Source organism: Colobus angolensis, unplaced genomic scaffold (genome assembly GCF_000951035.1).
Source record: "Colobus angolensis palliatus isolate OR3802 unplaced genomic scaffold, Cang.pa_1.0 Scaffold67, whole genome shotgun sequence".
Taxonomy (NCBI): domain Eukaryota; kingdom Metazoa; phylum Chordata; class Mammalia; order Primates; family Cercopithecidae; genus Colobus; species Colobus angolensis.
Genome location: NW_012120376.1, coordinates 6,761,459 through 6,782,477, shown reverse-complemented (window position 1 = coordinate 6,782,477; position 21,019 = coordinate 6,761,459). Strand labels below are relative to the sequence as shown.

Below are 21,019 nucleotides of genomic sequence, written 5' to 3'. Positions count from 1 at the left end.
AAAACCCGATTGTATGCTTTGTTTACTGAGCAAGGAGAAAACCGCCTTTAGGAATAAGGTGGGACTTGCTGGAGCAATGCTGCTAAAAGGTTTATGGAGAGTTTGTATATGCATCTCAAGGCACAGCATTTTCCTTTAAACTTATTCATGTCACAGGGATTTTTGTTCATATGTCTTACTGCTGATTTCCTCCCTACAATGATCCTATTGTCCAGCCACTCCCTTATCTTTTTGATGGTAAAGATAATTATCAATAAATGCTAAGGGAACTCAGAGACTGGTGCCGGAGTGGGTCCTCTGTAAGCTGAGCACCTGTCCCCTGGGCCACGCTTTTCTTTCTTTATACTTTGTCTCTGTGTCTTATTTCTTTTCTCAAGTCTCTCGTTCCACCTAATGAGAAACACCCACAGGTGTGGAGGGGCAGGCCACCCCTTCATGGAGGACAGACTCTCATACTGTTGGAGGCACTAATGATGGACCTAGACTTCCAGACAAGGATTTGTTTCTTGCCCCACTGTCCAGAACTCACTCATGGGATGTCAGAAACTTCTTCCCATAGGTCTCCTTGACCTCTGGGCTGACCTGGTCCAACAGCTCCTTGAGGTCTTGTAAATGCCTCTCAAAGCTTCTCATATTGGTCTTGAAGTGACCAGGTTCGATCACAGCCACCTTCACTTCAAAGTGGGAGAGCTCCCTCCTGCATGGCAGACACACAGAAGGGCAAGGACTTCAGAAATATTAGGAAGCAAAACACAAAAAACAAAGAAACCTAATACAAACCCAGCATGCAACAGCAGTGGGAGATGCAAGAAATCTTGGAGAGTTGGGAAGGGCAGCAGATAGCAGATGAAAGTTATGATGGTGGCCTTGCCTCTCTCTGGGGTTTCCACATTTTACATACCAAAGCTTACTAGCCCTAAGTCCTACCAATTCAAGAGCAAGGCAGCACCTCAGTGCTATCACTTCCTATGCCCCTCACATCCAGTGGATCACCAGAATTCCCATATTCTACCTCCTCTGCAGTCCTCAGTCCCCTCCCTTCTTCTCCTGCCCCAGGAATCTCCCAGGCCTCTGAGCTGGGCGATGGCAGCTGTCCTCTACGGAGCATCCCTCTGCCTTCAGTTTGACTCCCCACACTCACAGCCACTGGGCTCCCTGCAGTCAGTGGGTGTCTAGAAGCCTATTAGAACAAGGAGTTCTCCTGTGCAAATTGCCCCTTTTTTGGGGGGGTTCCACTAACAACAGCATAAGGCACAGCTCCTGCCCAGGGCCTCCATGAGCCCACATGCACCCACCTGCCCAGCCTGCCCCAAGGCCTAGCCCTGTGCTTCACCCCATAAGGCCACCACAGCACAGGCAGATGGTTGAGGCTCGCCCTGGGCCTGGGCTGAAGACAAAAGTCATTCCCCTATTTCTGTTCAAGGCTGCCAGGTGGGGATCCTCAATCTTCAGCTCAGACCCCACTGCCAGGACCCTCCCCAGCTTAGGAGGCTGCCATGATCAGCAGGACTGACTGGGTCACAACCCCTATGAGAACTGGCAACAATGATTCTGGCTCTCTTGCCCCTCTCTCAGGTGTCAGAGCTTTTAGGTCAGAGCTAAAACCTTGTTGTCCTAAGTCGAGTTTATTGGGCACTCATCCAAGGGCCCAAACAGTATGTTGCATGGACTCAGATGCTTTCCCCATGCCTCCAGGGCCCAACAAATATCTCTCCAGGGGAGAGAGACAGAGACAGGAAAACAGGAAGACAGGAATGGGGTAAGAGAGAGAAACCAAGAGGAAAGGACAGAAGAGAAAGGAAAATGGAAGGAAAGAATAAGAAAAACACATGAGTAATTACTTTCTGCATCCTGGTTAGGAGAGATACACTTAAATCCTAAGACTGGGGGAAGTTAGAGAACAGGCCTGCACTGGGCATCAGGGGACAAGCTATGCTACAACCTGCATCAATGCCAAGGCAATATCTGTCCTGGAAGAAAAGGTCACCCTGTGTACCTCAGAATCCCAAAGCTCACTGTGGACTGAATGACCAGAGCACACAGGGGAGGAGGGAAGGAGGTCTTATGCCACACAGGTGTCCAGACTACTCTCTGCCCCAGGAAGTACCACTCTTTCCTCCCACCATCTCATAAGGCCACCTCTGCCCTATCCCCATAGTGCCCAGCCCATTTAGCTTTGGGGAAGACTCTACAGAAGACACAGGGGAGCAAACTAATAACATGAAAGATCTGGAGTAGTCAGAGCTACAGAGCTACGGATTCCAGGCCAGCAGGGGCAGGGGTGTGAGTGGATGGCGGCTGGGAGGTATGGGAGACAGAGCTTGACCCTAGGAATATTGGAAACACAATAAGGCCTGCAGTGGTAGCCCTTCCTCCACTCAGAAACCTTTCCTGGACCTGAAGGAATGAGGATTCTTTGATTCAATAGTTTTACTTTTCTTGAATAGCACTGCTAAGCCTGTCAACAAACCTTGGTAGAGAATCATTACTGAGATGTTACTTATGCCAGGAAAAGTAGGTAACAAACTTTGGCATTCAACGATATAGAATCCCTTTAACAAATTACGGTCTCTCCACATGCTGGAATATGGAGACCGTGATTGTTATGTTGTGGAAGAAATTTGATGATGAAAATGCTGACCCCAGAATGCGTAAAGTAGAGGGAGATTAACCCTGGAGGCTGGGATTACGGTGAATGTTGTTTCACTCCCATCCTCTTCTATCATTTCTCCAATGAGAAATCCTCTCTTATCGTCCTATTTATCCAATCTTATCCTCTTCTATAATTTCTCCATGTTTTCCATTTACAATCAGAACAAAGCAATCAATGATCTCCCTTTCCCCAAAAGGAACAAGATTCATCACTCGGTGTTTGATGTGAAGTCCCTTCAGCTCTCCAAGCCCCAGTGTCCTGGTGAGTCAAGTGGGGATCATCTTAAAGCCCTCAACAGGGACAAGTGTGAAGGAACCAGTAAGAGAATGCTGAGATCAGAAGCCTGGATCCTGCCCGGCCCCATCCCCGATGGTCTCATCCAACTGTCAGGACCCCACATTCTCCAGAGACTGGGCTCTAACCACAGGCTGGACTCCTCTAACCCTGGGCCCAGCCACAACCACTCTAGGACTTCTGCTCTGGAAAATGGAAAGCTCAAGCCCCTGAAAATAAAAGTCTTGGGAATGTTCCCAGTTAGCAGACACTAGGTCTCCCCTAGTGACACACAGAGAGAAGAAACAAAGAGTCATGAGGAATGATTTTGGTGGTACCTCTGTCCCCCACACGCTCCTTCGCCCACTGGGCAGCTGCAGCAATGCTCTCTGTCTTGGTGATGTCCATGGTCACCATCTCCAGCCTGTCTGAAGTCTGGCCTCTCAGCTGCTTGGCCCCCTTCTCTGTCCTACACACAGCTCCCACAAGCCTCGTACATCCAGCTGTCTGGCCGGCAGGTTCCTGAAGTGTGAGTCACAGCTCATGATGAACACATACTTGTCTCTCAGCTGGCTCGCCACCTGTCTCTCCTTGTACGAGCACAGAAGGTAGTACAGGCCCAGGAGGGCCGCCAGGTAGAGCCACATGGCTTTGCAGAGGACAGGTAGGCTGGGGTGAAATAAGAGTCTGGCCTCTGTTGAGACAGGAGGATTTAAGAACAGAGAGCTGTGGTAGGCAGGGAAGCCCTCAGGCGTTTCGGTAGAAAGTCCTCACTTTCCTCCCTTATAACTGTCTTTCTGCAACATTTTTTTAAAACCTGGTTTCATCTCTCTACTGTTTGAACTGCCTTTGCAAGTAGTCACGCCTGCAATTGCAAACACCAAGTCCTGCCCAGTAGGAAACTATTATGACTCAGCCATGCTTCCCTAGTCTCTCTGTGACCACCCAGATGTTTATGTGGGTGCAAACATGTGTATTCACATAGGCTCACACACAGCTGCCCGCACACACTCTGCATGGCAAACATACCCCTCTGCTCTAAGTACAAGGGTCTGAACTGTCCCTACAAAGCTGCTATACTGACACTCCTGGTCCATGGTCTTCAGAACACAGAAACACCTTATTGGGAAGCTACACATGCTTTCCAGGCACGTTAGGTGGAAATCCCTCTTTAAGCCTGAGTTTCCTTATCCTGCTCAGCAACCAGACTCAATCACTCCTCAGAAAACTGGGTCATGGTCAGGCTCTCTAGGATGAGAAGGAGAAGCCAAAAGAGTGGACACGAAGAAATCTTCTCCTGCCATAATAGTTTTCTGGGCCAGAGAAGTGCAGAATCCCATGGTGGGAGTCTGACATCTGAGGTAAAGAAAGTGGAAAGAAGGGAATGGAGACTTGGAACCCACAGGAAGGAAACACCCAGGGATACTGGGAGGGGAAATGGAAGGACTTCCACATGCAGGAGTCCCAGGGCTCACCCGCTCACCTCCAGATATGACCTGTGCCCAGCCCTGGGTGCTGGCTGCACTGCCCTCTGCCCTCCCCTGCCAGGGCCCACATCCAGAATCTTCTCAGTGACCAGGGTTTCCTTCAACTGTATGTTGTCAAGGGCCATGCAAAGGGACATTTCCCAACCTTCACATCCACTGCTCCACTCTTATTCATCCTGAGAGTAACAGGACCCTTGCTTGGGGTGACAGCTGCTCCCCAGACATTCCAGTTGGAAGCAATCCCAGGAAGTCCCAGAGGGGGCAGTGAGAGGGAAGAGGTGTCTGGGAGACACTCCCTCACCCCAAATGTGAAATCCCTCAGATTTGCCTCTGGTTTGCAGATTTCCTCCCCACTACCTAAGCCCTTTGACAACCAAAATGAGTGACTGAGGCTTAAGTCTGAATCATCCAGGTTACCCTGAAGGCAGCTTCAGGGTGTCATGGAACTGCACCGAGGTTCTCTCACCCTGCACAGCAAAGCCAAACGCTGACATCAGGATAGCGGCAAGGGAAAGTGAGATATTTATTGCAGGGTACCTTTCAAGGAGAATTGGGCAGCTCAAGCATAAGACCCTATGTCCCCTATGGCGCACAGGTAAGGGCCAAGATCAGGGGCCAGAGGGAAAGACTCTTGATGTTGGGACTCAAAGACCCCATGCTCCTGAGAGAGGACCAGGACAGCAAAGAGAATGAGTGAGGCAGCTTCTGTGGCTCCCCTGGCCTCTGTGGGATTGGGCCCTAGTCCCTGCACAGGTCTCTCAGACTGGACCTGGCTTCCTGTCTGAGGAAAGAGGCCTGGAAGGAGGAGAAAAGGAGAGACCCTTATTTTGCTAAGGGTCAAATATAGGGGCCTTGGACTGGTTTTCACTAGACTTTTCATGGCCATTATTGCTCTGTGGTGACAATGCTCCACCTATGCCTCACAGGAGATGATGTGGGCCGTGGGTCCAGTTTTGGTGCAGCTTCACCTTCAAGGGAGCCCAGGCCAGGGTTTGTGCCCTCACCATGATCTGCCTCTTGGGAAGAACTCCTGGGGTGAGTCACACCTCCTGCACACCTACCCAGTGAGTGAATTAAATCAGCAATCGTTAATTCATTTTTGTTTTGTGTGTGTGGTTGGCTTTGTGTATGTGTGTCTGTGCACAGGCAAGTGTATGTCAAGAGGGTAAAATAATCAAAGCCTCCACACTATGGAGGCTTCAGATTAAATATCAAGCTTTTGCTTTGCTTTGGGAGTGACAACATAGATAGACCTTGAGTGAGCTGGCACAAGAGCATTCAGGGACTTGGAGCCTCCTGAGGACTCTCCCTGGTCATATTTGTATTGTTGCCAGAAAAGACAGTGCTGATCCAGACCCCAGGAGCAGGTTCTTGGATCTCACATAGGAATGAATTCAAGGCGAGTCACAGAGCACAGTGACATAAGCAAGTTCATTGGAAACTACTCTGTTAGAGAATAGGGCATCCTCAGAAAGCAGCAGGAGGAGGGTGCTGGCCTTTGTTAGTGCCTTCCTTAAGACTGGGCACTAGCAAACCAGCAGGAGCTATGATTAAACTTAGAATTGTGCAGATGTGCTAACTAACGATAGGGGCTATTGATGTTATCAATGACCATTTGTCCTTTAAGGAAATTGTTCTCGTTAATGTTATCTTTTTTTTTTTTTTTTAAACTGTTAAGAAAATTTTTGTGGTTTTATTGTATCATGAGGCATTGAAACATCTGAACAAATCAATGTCTGGGCGGTGAGGCAGCTGCTTTCTCCTTCACTTCTTTGGGTTACTAGAGCAACTTGTCAGTAGATTAAAAAAAAAAAAGGACAACCTTTTGCATTACTTAAGTCTTTCCAAGGCATGCGCTGGTACAACACAAATTTCTCCCATCAGATGCAACTAGTCTAGCGTCCAAACATCATGCACAACACCTCGGTGGCAGCAGCGCACTGCGCCCACTCCCGCCGCGGCCCTGCTCATTTGTGCATGATATTTGGAGCATCCGGAGGAGTGGGAATAGTATTGGGAAGAGGAGGGAGGAGGAAACAGCGTGAGTGCCTAGTTGAGAGGAGGTCAGCCGAAGTTGTGCAGGGCGAGCCTGAACATGTCATTGGTGCAAACCCAAGCATCGTTGATGTTCTTTAATAGGAACATCTGGTGGAACCCCATGATGGGGTCTTCATCCGCCTTAAGCTGGCCCACAACCATGCTGATGATGCAGCTATCTGGAGTGGGCTGATGGTCCTGCGCGGTGATGCTGTGCTGGATTTTCTGGAACGGAAGGCTAGACAACTTCTCCACAATGGCAGCTTTCCCCTGGAACTGTTGTCCTTCCCACGTAAGGCATGACGCATCAATGTAAATTGCGCCTAGTTGGGTTCTATCATTATCAAATAACTGGTAGTAATGTTGAATGAAGCTGGATCCAATCTGCTCCCAAATTGGCTTGTCTCCCATTGTGGAGTGTCACCCGGCCTCACGGAGACCCGAGGGGCTGGCACGATGGCGGCAGCGGCGGCGGCAACCCAGCGCGGTCTGCCAATGTTATCTTTAAGCAAAGTGAGCAGCACTCTTAGGACACCTGGATATTCCACAGGCCAGGTGAAATATGTTCTGTATAGCCATACATATTCTGTAATTATAATTAGTGGTCAACTTGAAATGTGCCTATTTTCAGACTATAAGTATTAACCTTAGAGGTGCCTTGTGAGTGCTGAGCTATTTGCTTCAAGATGGAGTCATGCTATCATGTTTTATTAAGCCAGAGACCTGGCAAGCAGGTGTTCCTCTAACAATATCTTCAACATTCACAAGTCTGACACCAACATTCATTACATGTTCTATATTGAATGGCCCCGCAACATCTGACCTCACTCTTGGTTTTACAATGAACACCAATTTGTTCAACAACACAGGGTTCCCTAAAGGCTCCATAGGCTGGATTTTCACCCTGAAGAAAGAAAACTGAGATGCCTGGGAAGGTACCTACCAAATAAAATTTATACTGAGACCAGGAATCTGTACCCCTCTCTCCTAATGCTTTCTGTGTTGAGTCCACACTTGCAAGATCATCAGAACACTGAAGACATTGACAGCTGGGGTCCCTGGAAACAATGGCAATTCAAGGAAATTTCTGTCCAGCACACAGCAGAGACTCAACAAAGGGTAGCATAAAGTAAAAGATGAGCCCAGAAGTGACTCTCATTCCCTGCCACTGGAGGAGTGGGTGTGTTGGGATATGGTGGAGGACCTGAGAGATGGCACAGGGAAAGTGCAATGACTTTTAAGTGAGGGCCAGTCACTGAGGGCTACAGAAGACACAGGTGAGGGGCAGAGGCCTCAGTTACCCCAGAGAAGGGACATGGGGCCTGCCAGTGCCTATTGACATCTCCTTGCTGGCTTGTTCTTAGGTCTATTTCTGTGACCTGAGGATATTCCAACATCAATGGAAAGAAAACAATTGCTCCTCACCTCAGTGGCAAGAATGGCTGGGAGAGGGCGGGGTAACTTTCCTCTTCAAATCCACTCTCAGGTCATGCCTGTCATCCCTGGCCTCCAGGAAGGCACCTGCCTCTTCCTGCCACTGTTCTCTAAGGCCACCCAAAATGTGGAAGCCACTTTGGAACTGGGAAGCAGGCAGAGGTTGGAACAATTTGGAGGGCTCAGAAGAAGACAAGAAAATGTGGGAAAGTTTGGTACTTTCTAGAGACTTGTTGAATGGCTTTGATCAAAATGCTGATAAGGACATGGGCAATGAAATCCAGGCTGAGGTTCTCTCAGATGGAGATGAGGAACTTGTTGGGAACAGGAGGAAACTGATTCATTACATTTTAGCAAAGAGACTGGCGGCATTTTGCCCCTGCCCTAGAGATTTGTGGAACTCTGAACTTGAGAGGGATGATTTAGGGTATCTGGCAGAAGAAATTTCTAAGCAGCAAAGCATTCAAGAGGTGATTTGGGTATGTTAAAGGCATTCAGATTTAAAAGCAAAAAAGATGGTAAAAGTTCAGAAAATGTGCAGCCTGACAATGCAATAGAAAAGAAAATCTCATTTTCTGAGGAGAAATCCAAGCTGGCTACAGAAATTTGCACAAGGAACAAGAAGCGAAATGTTAATCCCCAAGACAAGGGGCAAAATGTCCTCAGCGCATGTCAGAGGTCTTCACGGAAGTCCCTCCCATCATAGGCCAGGAAGCCTAGGAGGACAAGGTGGTCTCATGGGCCAGGCCCAGGGTCCCCCTGCTGTATGTAGCCTGGGGACTTGTGCCCTGCATTTCAGCTGCTCCAGCCATGGCTGAAATGGGCCAATGTAGAGTTTGGGCCATGGCTTCAGAGGGTGCAAACCTCAAGCCTTGGCAGCTTCCACATGGCGTTGAGCCTGCCAGTGCACAGAAGTGAAGAACTGGGGTTTGGCAAATGTCCATCAATGACAGACTGGATTAAGAAAATGTGGCATATATACACCATGGAATACTATGCAGCCATAAAAAAGGATGAGTTCGTATCCTTTGTAGGGACATGGATGCAGCTGGAAACCATCCTTCTCAGCAAGCTATCGTAAGAACAGAAAACCAAACACTGCATGTTCTCACTCATAGGTGGGAATTGAACAATGAGATCACTTGGACACAGGAAGGGGAATATCACACACCGGAGCCAGTTGTGGGGTGGGGAGAAGGGGGAGGGATAGTATTAGGAGATAACCCAATGTAAATGATGAGTTAATTGGTGCAGGACACCAACATGGCACATGTATACATATGTAACAAACCTGTACATTGTGCACATGTACCCTAGAACATAAAGTATAATTTTAAAAAATTGGGGTTTGGGAACCTCTGGCTAGATTTCAGAGCATGTATGCAAATGCCTGGATGTCCAGGCAGAAGTTTGTTGCACAGGCGAGTCTCTCATGGAGAACCTCTGCTAGGACAGTGTGGAAGGGAAATGTGGGGTGCTGGGGCACTGCCTAGCAGAGCTATGAGAAGAGGGCCACCAAGCTGCTTTTAGGGTCCCTTCTCTACCCTTGGCCTTTGGGATTTTGATTATTATCTTCTTTGGGTTAAATCTACTTGGTGTTCTATTACCTTCCTGTACTCGCATATTGATATCTTTCTCTAGGTTTGGGAAGTCCTCTGTTATTATCCCTTTGAATAAACTTTCTACCCCATTCTCTTTCTCTACCTCCTTGTTAAGGCCAATAACTCTTAGAATTGCCCTTTAAGTCTATTTTCTAGATCCTGAAGGCATGCTTCATTGCTTTTTATTATTTTTTTCTTTTATGTCCTCTATGTGTTTTCAACTGGCCTGTCTTCAAGTTCACTAATTCTTTCTTCTGCTTTGTCAATTCTGCTGTTAAGGGAATTCTGATGCATTTTTGAGTATGCCAATTGCATTTTTCAGCTCCAGAATTTCTGCATGATTCTTTCTAATTATTTCAATCTCTTTGTTAATTTTTTCTGATAGAATTCTAAATTTCTTCTCTATATTACCTTGAATTTCCATGAGTTTCCTCAACACAGCTATTTAAAATTTTCTGTTTGAAAGGTTACATATCTGTTTCTCCAGGATTGGTCTCTGGTCCCTTATTTAGTTCATCTGGAGAGGTCATGTTTTCCTGTATGGTGTTGATACTAGTAGATGTTCTTTGGTATCTGGGCATTGAAGAGTTATGTATTTATTGTAGTCTTCACTTTCTGGGCTTATTTGTTAGCCATCCTTCTTGTAAGGCTTACCAAATATTTGGAAAGACTTGAGTGCTGTGATCTAAGCTGTATCTGCTCTAGGGGGCACCCCACACCCAGTAATGCTATGGTTCTTGCAGAACCTCATAGAGGTACCACCCTGATGTTTGGGACAAGATCTGAGAGAATTCTCTGGATTATCATGCAGAGACTCTTTTTCTCTTCCCTTACTTTCTTCCATACATACAGAGTAACTCTGTGTGTTTGCTCTGAGATATCTAAAGCTGGGGGTGGAGTGACACAAGCACCCATGTGGCACCACCACTATGACTGCATTGGGTCAGACTTGAAGCCACCACAGTGCTGGGTCTCACCCAAGGCCTGTTGTAACCAGTCCCTGGCTACTGCCTATGTTTGCTCAAGACCCAAGGGATCTACAATCAGCAGGTAGCAAAGATAGTTAGGCCTGTGTCCTTCTGTCAGAGCATTGAGGTCCCCCAGTCTCTGTGTGGTTCCAGAAGTTCTGTGCAGGAATCAAGGGCCAGAGTCAAAAACCTTAGAAATGTACCTGGTATTCTACTGGACTGCAGCTGAGCTGGCACTCACACCACACAACAAATCCTTCCCACTCTTCTCTTCCTCGTCAAAAGACAGAGGAGCCTGACCTCACAGTCACCACCACCCCAGGCCACATGGAGTACCGCTAGACTCCCATCTATATTCCCTTAAAGCCCAAGGTCTCTTAAGTCAGCTTGTGGTGAATGCTGCCTGGCCTGGGACACACCATTCATATTAGTGGGCTCCCTATTGGACCAGGGCGGGTCCAGAAAATGCCATCCAAGAGTCAAGTCCTGGAATCACAAACCGCAATAGTCCACTTGGTCTTCCACTTCACTGTGGCCGTGCTGGCACCTAACATGCAAGACAAAGTCTCCATTACTTTTCCTTTCACTTATCTCAAACAGAAGGCATCTCTCTCCATAGCCACCAGAGCTGGGAATGTCCCAAATCTCACCTGAAATCAGCAAGTCTCAGAGGCTCACCCAAGGCCCTTGATGTAGTACCTGGCTATCAATGCTGGTTATTTGGGGCCCAAGGTCTCTTCAGATGGCAGGTGTTGAATGCTACCAGCACTGGGTCCTTTCTTTGAAAGCACTGGGTGGCATTCTTGCCCAGGGTCTGTCTAGAAATGTCATATGGGAGCTAGGAATTGAAATGGGGGCCTCCTGATTCTGATCATTGCCCTATCTTGCTGTGGCTGAGCTGGTATCCAAGACACATGATGAAATCCTTCCCACTCTTCTTCCCTCTCCTCTCCTCAAGTGGAAGAAAGGGGTCTTCTTTGGAACCTCAAGCTGTGCAGCCTGGGGTCAGGGGAGGGGTGATGTCAATATTCCCCTTTGCTGCCCCAGCTTGTGTCTCAGTATGTCACTTGTCCTCCTAATCCAGTGCCTCTGGGCCTATTACTGCACTTCCCATAGCCTATGAGGGGCAGTCCTTATGGCCTAGACTTCCTTTTCAAGTTTACTTGGAGACACAAAGCATGGTAGCCCTTGGTGGCAAGGTTTGCAGGCACTCAAGTCAGGTCTGCTGTGATCAGAGATTCCCCTGTGGCACTAGGCCTCGCCTATGAGTTGCAGCTCTTATGGTCTAGACTGCCATTTAAGCTTATTTGGAGACATGGAGTGTTGTAGCCCTTGGTACTGAGGTTTGCTGGCACTCAAGTCAGGACTGCTGGGATCGGTGATTCCCCTGTGGCTAGGGCTGGTTTAAATGCTCCCTCCATGCATGGGCACCAGTTGAGTCTGGTCTGGTTTTTCTTTCTGCTCTGACAGGATAGCACTGAGTTCAGTTCCTCACAATTGCTGTGTTCTCCCTCCCACAGCATCCAGAGACACTCTCGGCACCGTGCCTCCACTGCCAGGGTCTGGAGAGCAGTACTGTCTGTGATTCACAACTGTTTTTTTTTTTTTTCTATCTCTTTAGTGTCTCTTTCAGCAATATGAGGTTGAAACCAGGTTAAAGAGTTTTCACCTGATTGTTGGTTCTTATGAACATGTTTTTTGATGCAGAGATAGTTGTTAACTTGGTGTCCTGGTGTGAGGTGGGGAAGAGAGAATGATCCGTGAAGCCTTCTACTTCACCATTTATCTCCAACCGCTCCTCACTGTGTGTGTTTCGTTTGTGTGTTTGTTCGTTGTTTTTTGTTTTGTTTTTTGAGATGGGGTCTTACTCTATCAACCAGATTGGAGTGCAGTGGCACAATCTCAGCTCACTGCAAGCTTTGTCTCCCAGGCTCAAGCAATCCACCTACCTCAGCCTCCCAAGTAGCTGTACCACAGGCATACACCAACACACTCAGCTAATTTTTTGTATTTTTAATAGAGATCAGGTTTCTCCATGTTGCCCAGGCTGGTCCCTAACTCCTGAGCTCAGGTGATCCACCCCCGCTCAGCCTACAAAGTGCTAGGTTTATGGGCATGGATCACTGTGCCAGGTTTCAATGCGTGTTTTAAATTCAGTGGCCCAGCAACATCTGACCTCAATCTCTGTTTCTACAATAAACACTGGTTTGTTAAACAACATGGGGCTTCCTAGAGGCCCCATATCCTAGACTTTTACCCTGAAGAAAGAAAAATGAGAAACCTGGGGAGTTACCTCATCTACCATTTGTGCTGAGTCCAGGAATCTGCACCCTTTCCCCTAATGCTTTCTGTGTTGAGTCCACACTTGCGACATTATCAGAAAACTGAAGACACTGAGGATGAGGACCAGGTCATTCAAGGGAATTTCTGTCCAGCACACAGCAGGGGCTCAACAAAGGGAGGGAAAATATGAAAGATGAGTCCGGCAGTGACTCTCACTCCCTGTCACTGGAGGAGTGGGTGTGATGGGACATGGTGGGGGACCTGAGTGATGGCACAGGGAAAGTGCAATGACTTTGAAGTGAGGGTCAGTCACTAAGGGCCACAGAGAGGCCACAGGTGAGGGGAGGAGGCTTCAGTTGCCCCAGGGAGGGGATCTGGGGCCTGTCTTTCAATATGGCTGTTGAGGTCACCTTGCTGGCTTGTCCTTGAATCTATTTCTGTTACCTAAGTCTACTCCAGGACCCTTGGAAAGATGACAATTGCCCCTCACCTTGGTGGCAAGAAGGGACGGGAGAGGGCAGGGATAGTCCAATTTCTCTCTTCAAATCCATTCTCAGACCATGCCTCTCATTCCCTGATATTCAGAAAGGCACACGCCTCTTCCTCCCACTGCTCCCCAAGGCCACCCAAATCTAGGGAAAGGGCATCTTCAGGAGTGAAAGGGTAAAAACTCTGACACCCACTGTGTAAGTCACTCCATTCCTCTCTCCCAGCAGCTTAGGAGTTCCCATCCCCATTTCCCTCTTTCCCCTTTCTTTGTCTCTAAGATCAGACTTCCCTGTTGGGATCTTGTTCTCCTTCTAGCAGAGAATTCCAATATTAGGAGATCTATTCCTGCTCACTCTTTTCTGCCTTCGACTTGTAGTCCTAGAGAGGCTGACGGTGACCTGGATTTCTGGATGGAGTGATTCTGGGTCCTGAGGAAAGGAGAGAACCCAGACTCAGAGAGGGATTGCAATCTCACGTGTCTGGTATCCAAGTGTAACTTCACAAGAACATTCAAATCACTGCACATGGGTGAAACTATCAACTTTTTAAACATCAAAACAATCAAAGGAAGTGCATGCTTTCAAGACAAATCAAAAACTGATTTATTTGTCCTTTGCACAGATCCCTACTGAGGACACCATCTTCCAGCCACTGCTGCTGGGATGACTCGTGAGGTCTATGGGGCCGTGTAATGGTTGCGCTACCATTCCCAACACCATGTATACAGGGATCTTCAGAGAAGGGGTCCCCTCACATCTCCCAAGCCATTTCCACCCCATGGCCCAGACTGGCCCAGAATTAACACACAGCCTGATAAGGAAGCAGGAGGTAACAGCATGGGCTGAGGCTCCTTCTACCTGCTCACACCCACCCCAGTTGTTAGCACAAGAGGCTTGGACCCTTGAGTGGCCACCTAAGGTGATAATGCACCCAGGAGCACTATTTGGTTCCTGTTTCTCAGCTGCTTAACTTGAAACTTTCCTACCAACATCTCCAGAGAGCAAAATCATCTCCCAGAAGAATCATGGCCAGGAGGTAATGAAGGAGGTGAGATCGGTGTCCTACTGACCTGACAGCATCCTCCCTCTACTTTATTTCTCTCCCAAGGATACATCACCCTCATAGCACACCCCAAATCCATGCAACCATGCAACCGAGCCTTGGCTTCATAGAGCCTTGGCCGGGCTTGGAGAACCCCAGTAGATAATGGCATCCACCAGGAAGGTGGGCATGTAGCTCATGGGGAGGTAGAGAAGCTTGGCATCCCAGCCAGCTGAGTAGCGAGTGCGGGGGTGGCAGGCAATCAGCGCATGCTCCATGCAGTTGGTCACCAAGGACAAATCCTGTGTGCAAGTCTGGTCCAATTGTTCAGCTGATTTCTTATCTGTTAAGAATGAGAAATGATCCACCTGTATTTCCAACTGTAACCGCTCCTGCTTTGGATTCAACTTAGAGTGGAAAGGGTCTAAGAACTCATGCCACCCCACAACCCCCAGTCAAGCATTGCCTCAAATCTCTTTTATCCAAATTCCCTGAGTTGGAGCCCATCCATGGGAAAGGAACAAGTGTTCCACACTAAGTCATGTCTGTCTCTCTTTGGGAATATCTGGACTACATAAATGATGGTCTCCTCCCACAGAAGTCTCAGCACATGTAAATCAGCTATCTCTAATGCCAGCTTGTTATCAGTTACCAATGTCTTCCCTTTCTGGCTTCACTTTGCTCCTCAATAATGATATTGAGTTCAGATAGACACTGATCCCAAGTTCTGAGAAGCCTGGATACTTGCTTTTCATGACCAGTTGACCACACAGTACCCATCATGGAAATGGGGCTAAAGGTCTCCATTTTGTGGGTAAGGAAGAGCCTGGAGATCAAACTCTAATGCTCTTCAGACACCAATGGTAGACCAGGGATTCCACATGAGGGTTTGCTTCTCTCCCCACTCTCCACTGCTTACTCACAGGATGCAACAAACTTCTCGCCGTAGATCTGCTTGACCTCTGGACTGGACCGGTCCCAAATCTCCAGGAAGCTCTTTAAGAATCTCTCTTTACTGGTCACAGCAGTCTTGAAATAGCCAGGCTCAATCATAGCCACCTTCACCCCAAAGTAGGAGAGTTCCCTCCTGCAAGAAAGAGAAGCAGAGGGGAAAGACTTCAGGGGTCATGGAAGGTAAAACACAAACAATAAAAGTAAAACTATGATAGCACAACATATGAGGACAACGGGTGAGATAGAAAGCTTGGAATATTTAATTTCCAGCAATCAAGGGATCATAATAATGAAGGAATCATTGCCTCTGTATGGGGTTTCCATATTTTACACACATGAGCTTACTAGCCCTAAATCCTACCAATTCCAAAGCATGGCAGCACCTTAGTGCTGTCTCCTCCTATGTCCCTCACATCCAATGGATCACCAGAATTCCCACATTTTGCCTCCTCTCCAGTCCTCAGTTCCCTCCATCCTTTCCCTGCCCCAGGAATCTCCCTGGCCTCTGAGCTGGGTGATGGCAACTGTCCTCTAAGAAGCATCTGTCTTCAGTCTGGCTCCCCACTTTCAGCCACTGGGCTTCCTGCAGTCGGTGGGTGTCTAGAAGCTGATTAGACCAAGGAACAAATCACTTTTTGGGGGGGTTTCACTCCCAACAGCATAAAGCACAGCTCCTGTCCAGGACCCCCAGGCCATCAAGGAGCCCACCTATGCCCACCTAGCCAGCATCCCCCACCAGGTCTGGCCTTGACCTTCACCACAAGAGGACTCTGCAGTACATTCAAGTGGCTAATGCTCACCCTGGGCCTGGGCTGATCACATTCCTTCATCCAGGATCCCTTCACAGCCTTCCTTACCAGGCTGCCAGGTGGAGTTCTCAATCCCCAGCTCGAGTTCTCAATCCCCAGCTCAGACAGAATCGCCAATACTCTCCCCAACTCAGATGAGTACCATGGCCAGCAAGGTTGACTTGATCAACAACCTTATAAGCATTGGCAGTTGATTCTAGATCTCTTGTACCTCTCTCAGGTATGAAGATTTAGTTCACAGACAAAACCTTGTTGTTGATTAAGGATGGATTTTTTTGTCACTTAGACAAGGGCCTAAAGCATCTGTTGTGGGGACTCAGATCAGAGTCAAAGGGGCTCTGGACATGGATTCTGCTGGGAAAGGCCATCTTCTGCATGCTGTCTTTGGGTTTCAGAGAGCCACGAAGGAATGGTCTCAGGGCTTGAAGCATTTCTCTCCCTAGAGAGGAAGAGCCCCAAAGCCAGGCACCCATCTCCTGGTGTGGAAGTATCTTTCCCTGTTTCTGACTCAGTGAGTGCTCTTGCATCTGCATGAGCATGTGTGTCTCTGCGGCACTAAGGCATGCCCCAACTTTACAAGTATTTCAGATTCCAGGGAGGAGGGGTCACGGGCCATCTACTACAGCAAGAGAGGGGTGTGAACAAGCCACATGCCCATTGTCAGCTGCCGGGAAAGCCTCCCTGGCCAGGAGACCAACACACACTGTTGTAGCTGATCTTTCTCTGCTCCTTCTGTAGGGTGCAAAGCATTCTTCCATCCAGTGCTGACTGCCTGGTCTGCCTTTGTGGCTCCAATACCAAGGTGTAATGGGAAGAAGTGTTTAGGGTCCTTCCCTGGGATTAGACATTGATACACAGTATTCCCCTGTCCTTGGCTTGGGAACCTCAGTACTGTGTTCCTCTTGGCAGGATCAGAAGCCAAAGATCCAGGTCCAATTCTGCCTCTGGCTGTTTCTGACCAAGAGCTCCATCCAGGGAAGAGGTATCATTCAAGAAACTCTCTGACCTGAGGCCTCTCCTGCCACCCAGCACTCAGGAAGGTGCTTCCCAGTGAATGGCCAGCCCAATCCAGAAAGAGGAAGATGAGGGTGTCACACATGAAGACAGAGAGGGATCTCATGAAAGGGCCTTACAGGCTGGGATTCAAGGAACTCCCTGGAAAAGACTTCCCCACAAAGACAGGAGCAGAAGAGTAGGGCGGGCCCCATCCCAGAACCATACCTGAGGGAGTCAGAGAAGGCTTCCACGCCATACTTGGAGATGCAGTAGCCTCCACCAAAAAGTGACACCCGGCCACAGATACTGGAGACGTTGACCACACGGCCCTTGGCCTTCCTCACTAAGGGCAGCAGGCTCAGAGTCACATCGATCACCCCCAACAAGTTCACGTCCAATATGGTCACAAAGTCCTGCTTGGTCAGGAACTCATTGGGGGCCGTGGGCAAGGAGATGCCAGCATTATTCACCAGGCCCCAGAGTCCTGGGACAGTGGGAAGATGAGAGAGCATCACTGTGTTGTGCCTGTGCAGATGGACCGTTAAGAGTGCAACTCACATTCCAATAAAGTGAAGGCAGAATGACAGGCGTGGGATGGGGAGGAGGGTAAAACAAGCACCACAGTATCTGCAGGGGTTGGGTCTGGACATTCAGCAGTTGGTGGGCCACGGAACCCAGTTCTTTTTGCATTTACTCTTCAGGACCCAGCTCACTGCCTGAAAGACAATAAGCTTTATCCCTATTTAAGGATTGCATGAAATCATGTTAAAGAACTATTGTCCATGTCTGGAAACATGAAGACCAATTTTTGGTTAGTTAAACATGAATGTAGCTGGCATTATAGACATTCACCTGCATTTTCAGGTATGCTAACACCTTGTATAGTGAGTGTTCCACAACCATCTGTTGATGGAATAAGAGACATGAGAGAGGGAGAGTGAGGGAGAGAGGGAAGACAGAAAAAGACAGACCTGAAATCCTAGGCTTAGGGGAACTTGGAGAACATCCTGTGTTTGACCTCAGGGCACTGGTCTTGAAACATCCTGCATCAATATCCAGTAACATTTTTATAGAAAGCACTGGGGAATTCCAGTGCACAGTCTTTGGGAAGAAAGCAAGGTTGCATCACCCCTCTCAGTACACAGACTCCACCCTCTGCCCCAGAAAATGTCACCCTCCCCTCCTACTGCATCAGAAGCCCACTCTTCATCCTTCCCTTTGGTCCCAAGTTCACTCAGCTCTGGGAAAATCTCTCTGGAAGATGCAAATACACAATCCCCAAGACTTCAAGTCAATAGAGCTTTCAACCCATAGAACTAGGGGGCAGGAGCACAGGGTCCCTTGAGTCCGGGCAGGGGGTGGCAGTTGTTGATCTGGAAGGGTTGGCCTAGGCATATGAATCCATCCCCTGCTCAATAACAGGCCCTGCCCTGATGCAAATGCAGATTCCTCCACCCAGACATCTCACACTTATAGAGATGCTGGCCAATAAAAGTCCACCAAGACGACATTTATGATAATAAAAAGCTATTATATCCAACCACTCAATATGGTTTACATAGGTAGGCTATTGGAATGATACAGTATTCTAAATAATTACATACAATTTTATAAAAATGATCACTATGGTGTAAAAATGTTTATCTTCTCCAGAGAATCTATGGTGACTGAAACTAAGAACAAAATATAAAATCCTAAATATGTATAATTGTAAAAAGGACTTATGTATGGATGACAATTTCAGGGAAACTTTTGTTTTCATCTTTATTCTTTTCATTATTTTCAACAAAGATCATATTCTGCATTTATTGTTACATAAAATAAATCCATGTTTCTTTCTTCCCCTGTAATAAGACAGATGAATTAGTGTAGTGAAAAGAAGAAAGAAAAAGTAACACCTTACTAGTTCTGCTTTCCTTAAGCAGTCCTTATGCTGATACCCTCCTCTGAAGATGGAGATGGTCGTAGCTCTTGGTGGATGCTGATAGGCCCTAGCAAGAACAAGGTAAAGTGCTGGGAACACAAACCCAGCTCCAGCACAGCTACAGCCTCCGTGCACCCTTGTAGCCCCATGCTCCCTTCTCAACCATGCTCCAGCAAGTCTCCAGATCTCTAACCCAGGCTCTCAGCATCAAACAATCCATGATTTCTGCTTAGGCAGGAGGGAGAGGATAGAGAGGAATTCTGGAGAGAAAAATCTCATCAGGGCAAACTCTCCCCAAGACTATACACCTCCAATGTCGGGATAGGTTAAAGATTGGAAAGAGATGGTGCTCAGGCCAGCCTGATTAGTGAGAAATACTAGAAAGCTACTGTTACTTCAACCTGGAAAGACACTGTAGAAATCTTCCCAGGGAGCAGACAGGAGGTGGTCCCTTCAAACAGAGGGAAGACACAGACAGACTTGAGAAATCTGGGTGGTTACCTCTGTCCCCCACGCGTTCCTTCACCCATTGGGCGGCTGCAGCAACACTCTCTGTCTTGGTGACATCCAGGGTCACCGTCTCCAGCCTGTCTGAAGTCTGGTCCCTCAGCTGTTCAGCTCCTTTCTCCGTCAGACACGCAGCCAGCACCCGCAAGCCTCGTGCGTCCAGCTGTCTGGCCAGCAGTTTCCCGAAGCCAGAGTCACAGCCCGTGATGAACACATACCTATCTCTCAGGTGGCTCAGCACCTGCCTCTCCCGGTACCAGTGCAGAAGGTAGTACAGGCCCACGAAGACTGCCAGGTAGAGCCACATGGCTTTGCAGAGGACAGACACAGACAGGCTGTGGGGGAACCCAGATTCTGGCCTCTGTTGACACAGGAGGATTTAAGAACACAGAGGGCTGTGGTAGGCAGGGAAACCCTCAGGCATTTTGGTCAGAGTCCTCACTTTCCTCCTTGATGACTGTCTTTCTGCAACATATTTATTCTGGCCCCACCTCTCTGCTCTTTGAACTGCTTCTGCAGTACTCATGCACGCCTTTGCACACCCCAAGTCCTGCCCAGTAGGAAGATATTATCACTTGGCAATGTGTTCCTAGTCTCCTGATTTCTCTTGCCTTGCTGTGCCCACTACATGCATGCTGTGTCCATGAAGGAGCACACACATATATTCACACAGGAACACACACAGAGCCCACACAGGCTCACACACAGCTGCCCACACACACTCTCCATGGAAAACACACCCCTCTACTCTAAGTACAGGGGTCAAAACTATCTCTACAAATCTCCTACTCCTACAACCCTGGTCCGTGACCTTCTGAACATGGAAAGACCTTAGTGGGTAGCTACGCATGGTTTCCAGGCAGATTAGATGGAAATCCCTCTCTGAGCCTGAGTTTCCTCATCCTGCTCAGCACCCTAGAATATCAATCACTCCTCAGAAAACTAGGGCATGGTCAGGCTCTCTAGGAGGAGAAGGAGTAGACAAAGGGTGGGCAGGAACAGGTTCCCTCCTGCTATAGCAGTTTTTTGGGGCAGAAAGATTGCAGGATCCTATGGGGGTGTCCAACCTCAGATGTAAAGAAAGCAGGGAGAAGACAGGCAAATAGGAACACTCCAGTCTGCAGCTCCCAGCGTGATCAATGCAGAAGACAGGAGATTTCTGCATTTCCAGCTGAGGTACCCAGTTCATCTCACTGGGACTGGTTGGACAGTGGGTGCAACCCACGCAGGGCAAGCTTAAGCAGGGCAGGGCATTGCTTCACCCTGGAAGCATAAGGGGTTGGGGGATTTCCCTTTCTTAGCCAAAGGAAGGCATGACAGACTGTACCTGGAAAAACAGGACACTCCTGCACAAATACTGTGATTTTCCAACTGTCCTAGCAAACAGCACACCAGAAGATTGTATCCCATGCCTGGCTCAGCATGTCCCACACCCATGGAGCCTTGCTCACTGCTAGTATGGCAGTCTGAGATTGATCTGTGAGGCAGCAGCCCAGCAGGAGGATAGCTGTCCACTGTTGCTGAGGCTTGAGTAGGGAAACAAAGTGTCCAGGAAGCTTGAAC

General features: G+C 48.3%; 2 protein-coding genes across 2 annotated transcripts; both read right to left on the bottom strand.

Moving 5' to 3' along the window:
- Window positions 1-6,064: 6,064 nt before the first annotated feature.
- On the bottom strand, window positions 6,065-6,939 carry LOC105500529 (nuclear transport factor 2). The gene has a single exon (XM_011926076.1). It carries the CDS (start codon window positions 6,859-6,861, stop codon window positions 6,478-6,480), a length of 384 nt encoding a protein of 127 aa, XP_011781466.1. The 5' UTR covers window positions 6,862-6,939; the 3' UTR covers window positions 6,065-6,477.
- A 6,864-nt stretch (window positions 6,940-13,803) lies between these two features.
- On the bottom strand, window positions 13,804-20,613 carry LOC105500523 (retinol dehydrogenase 16). Its single transcript, XM_011926071.1, has 4 exons — window positions 19,451-20,613; window positions 17,251-17,509; window positions 15,190-15,353; window positions 13,804-14,609 (listed from the first exon to the last, which is right to left on the bottom strand). Exons 1-4 carry the CDS (start codon window positions 19,761-19,763, stop codon window positions 14,392-14,394), a joined length of 954 nt encoding a protein of 317 aa, XP_011781461.1. The 5' UTR covers window positions 19,764-20,613; the 3' UTR covers window positions 13,804-14,391.
- Window positions 20,614-21,019: the final 406 nt, after the last annotated feature.

Bases quoted from the DNA above. Each gene is read 5' to 3' on its own strand.
- LOC105500529 (XM_011926076.1), bottom strand. From the start codon at position 6,861: ATGGGAGACAAGCCAATTTGGGAGCAGATTGGATCCAGCTTCATTCAA.
- LOC105500523 (XM_011926071.1), bottom strand. From the start codon at position 19,763: ATGTGGCTCTACCTGGCAGTCTTCGTGGGCCTGTACTACCTTCTGCAC. The intron at 15,354-17,250 runs GTATGGTTCTGG...TCTTTCTTGCAG, and splicing joins GCCTTCTCTGACTCCCTCAG to GAGGGAACTCTCCTACTTTG. The intron at 14,610-15,189 runs GTGAGTAAGCAG...CATTCTTAACAG, and splicing joins CGAGAAGTTTGTTGCATCCT to ATAAGAAATCAGCTGAACAA.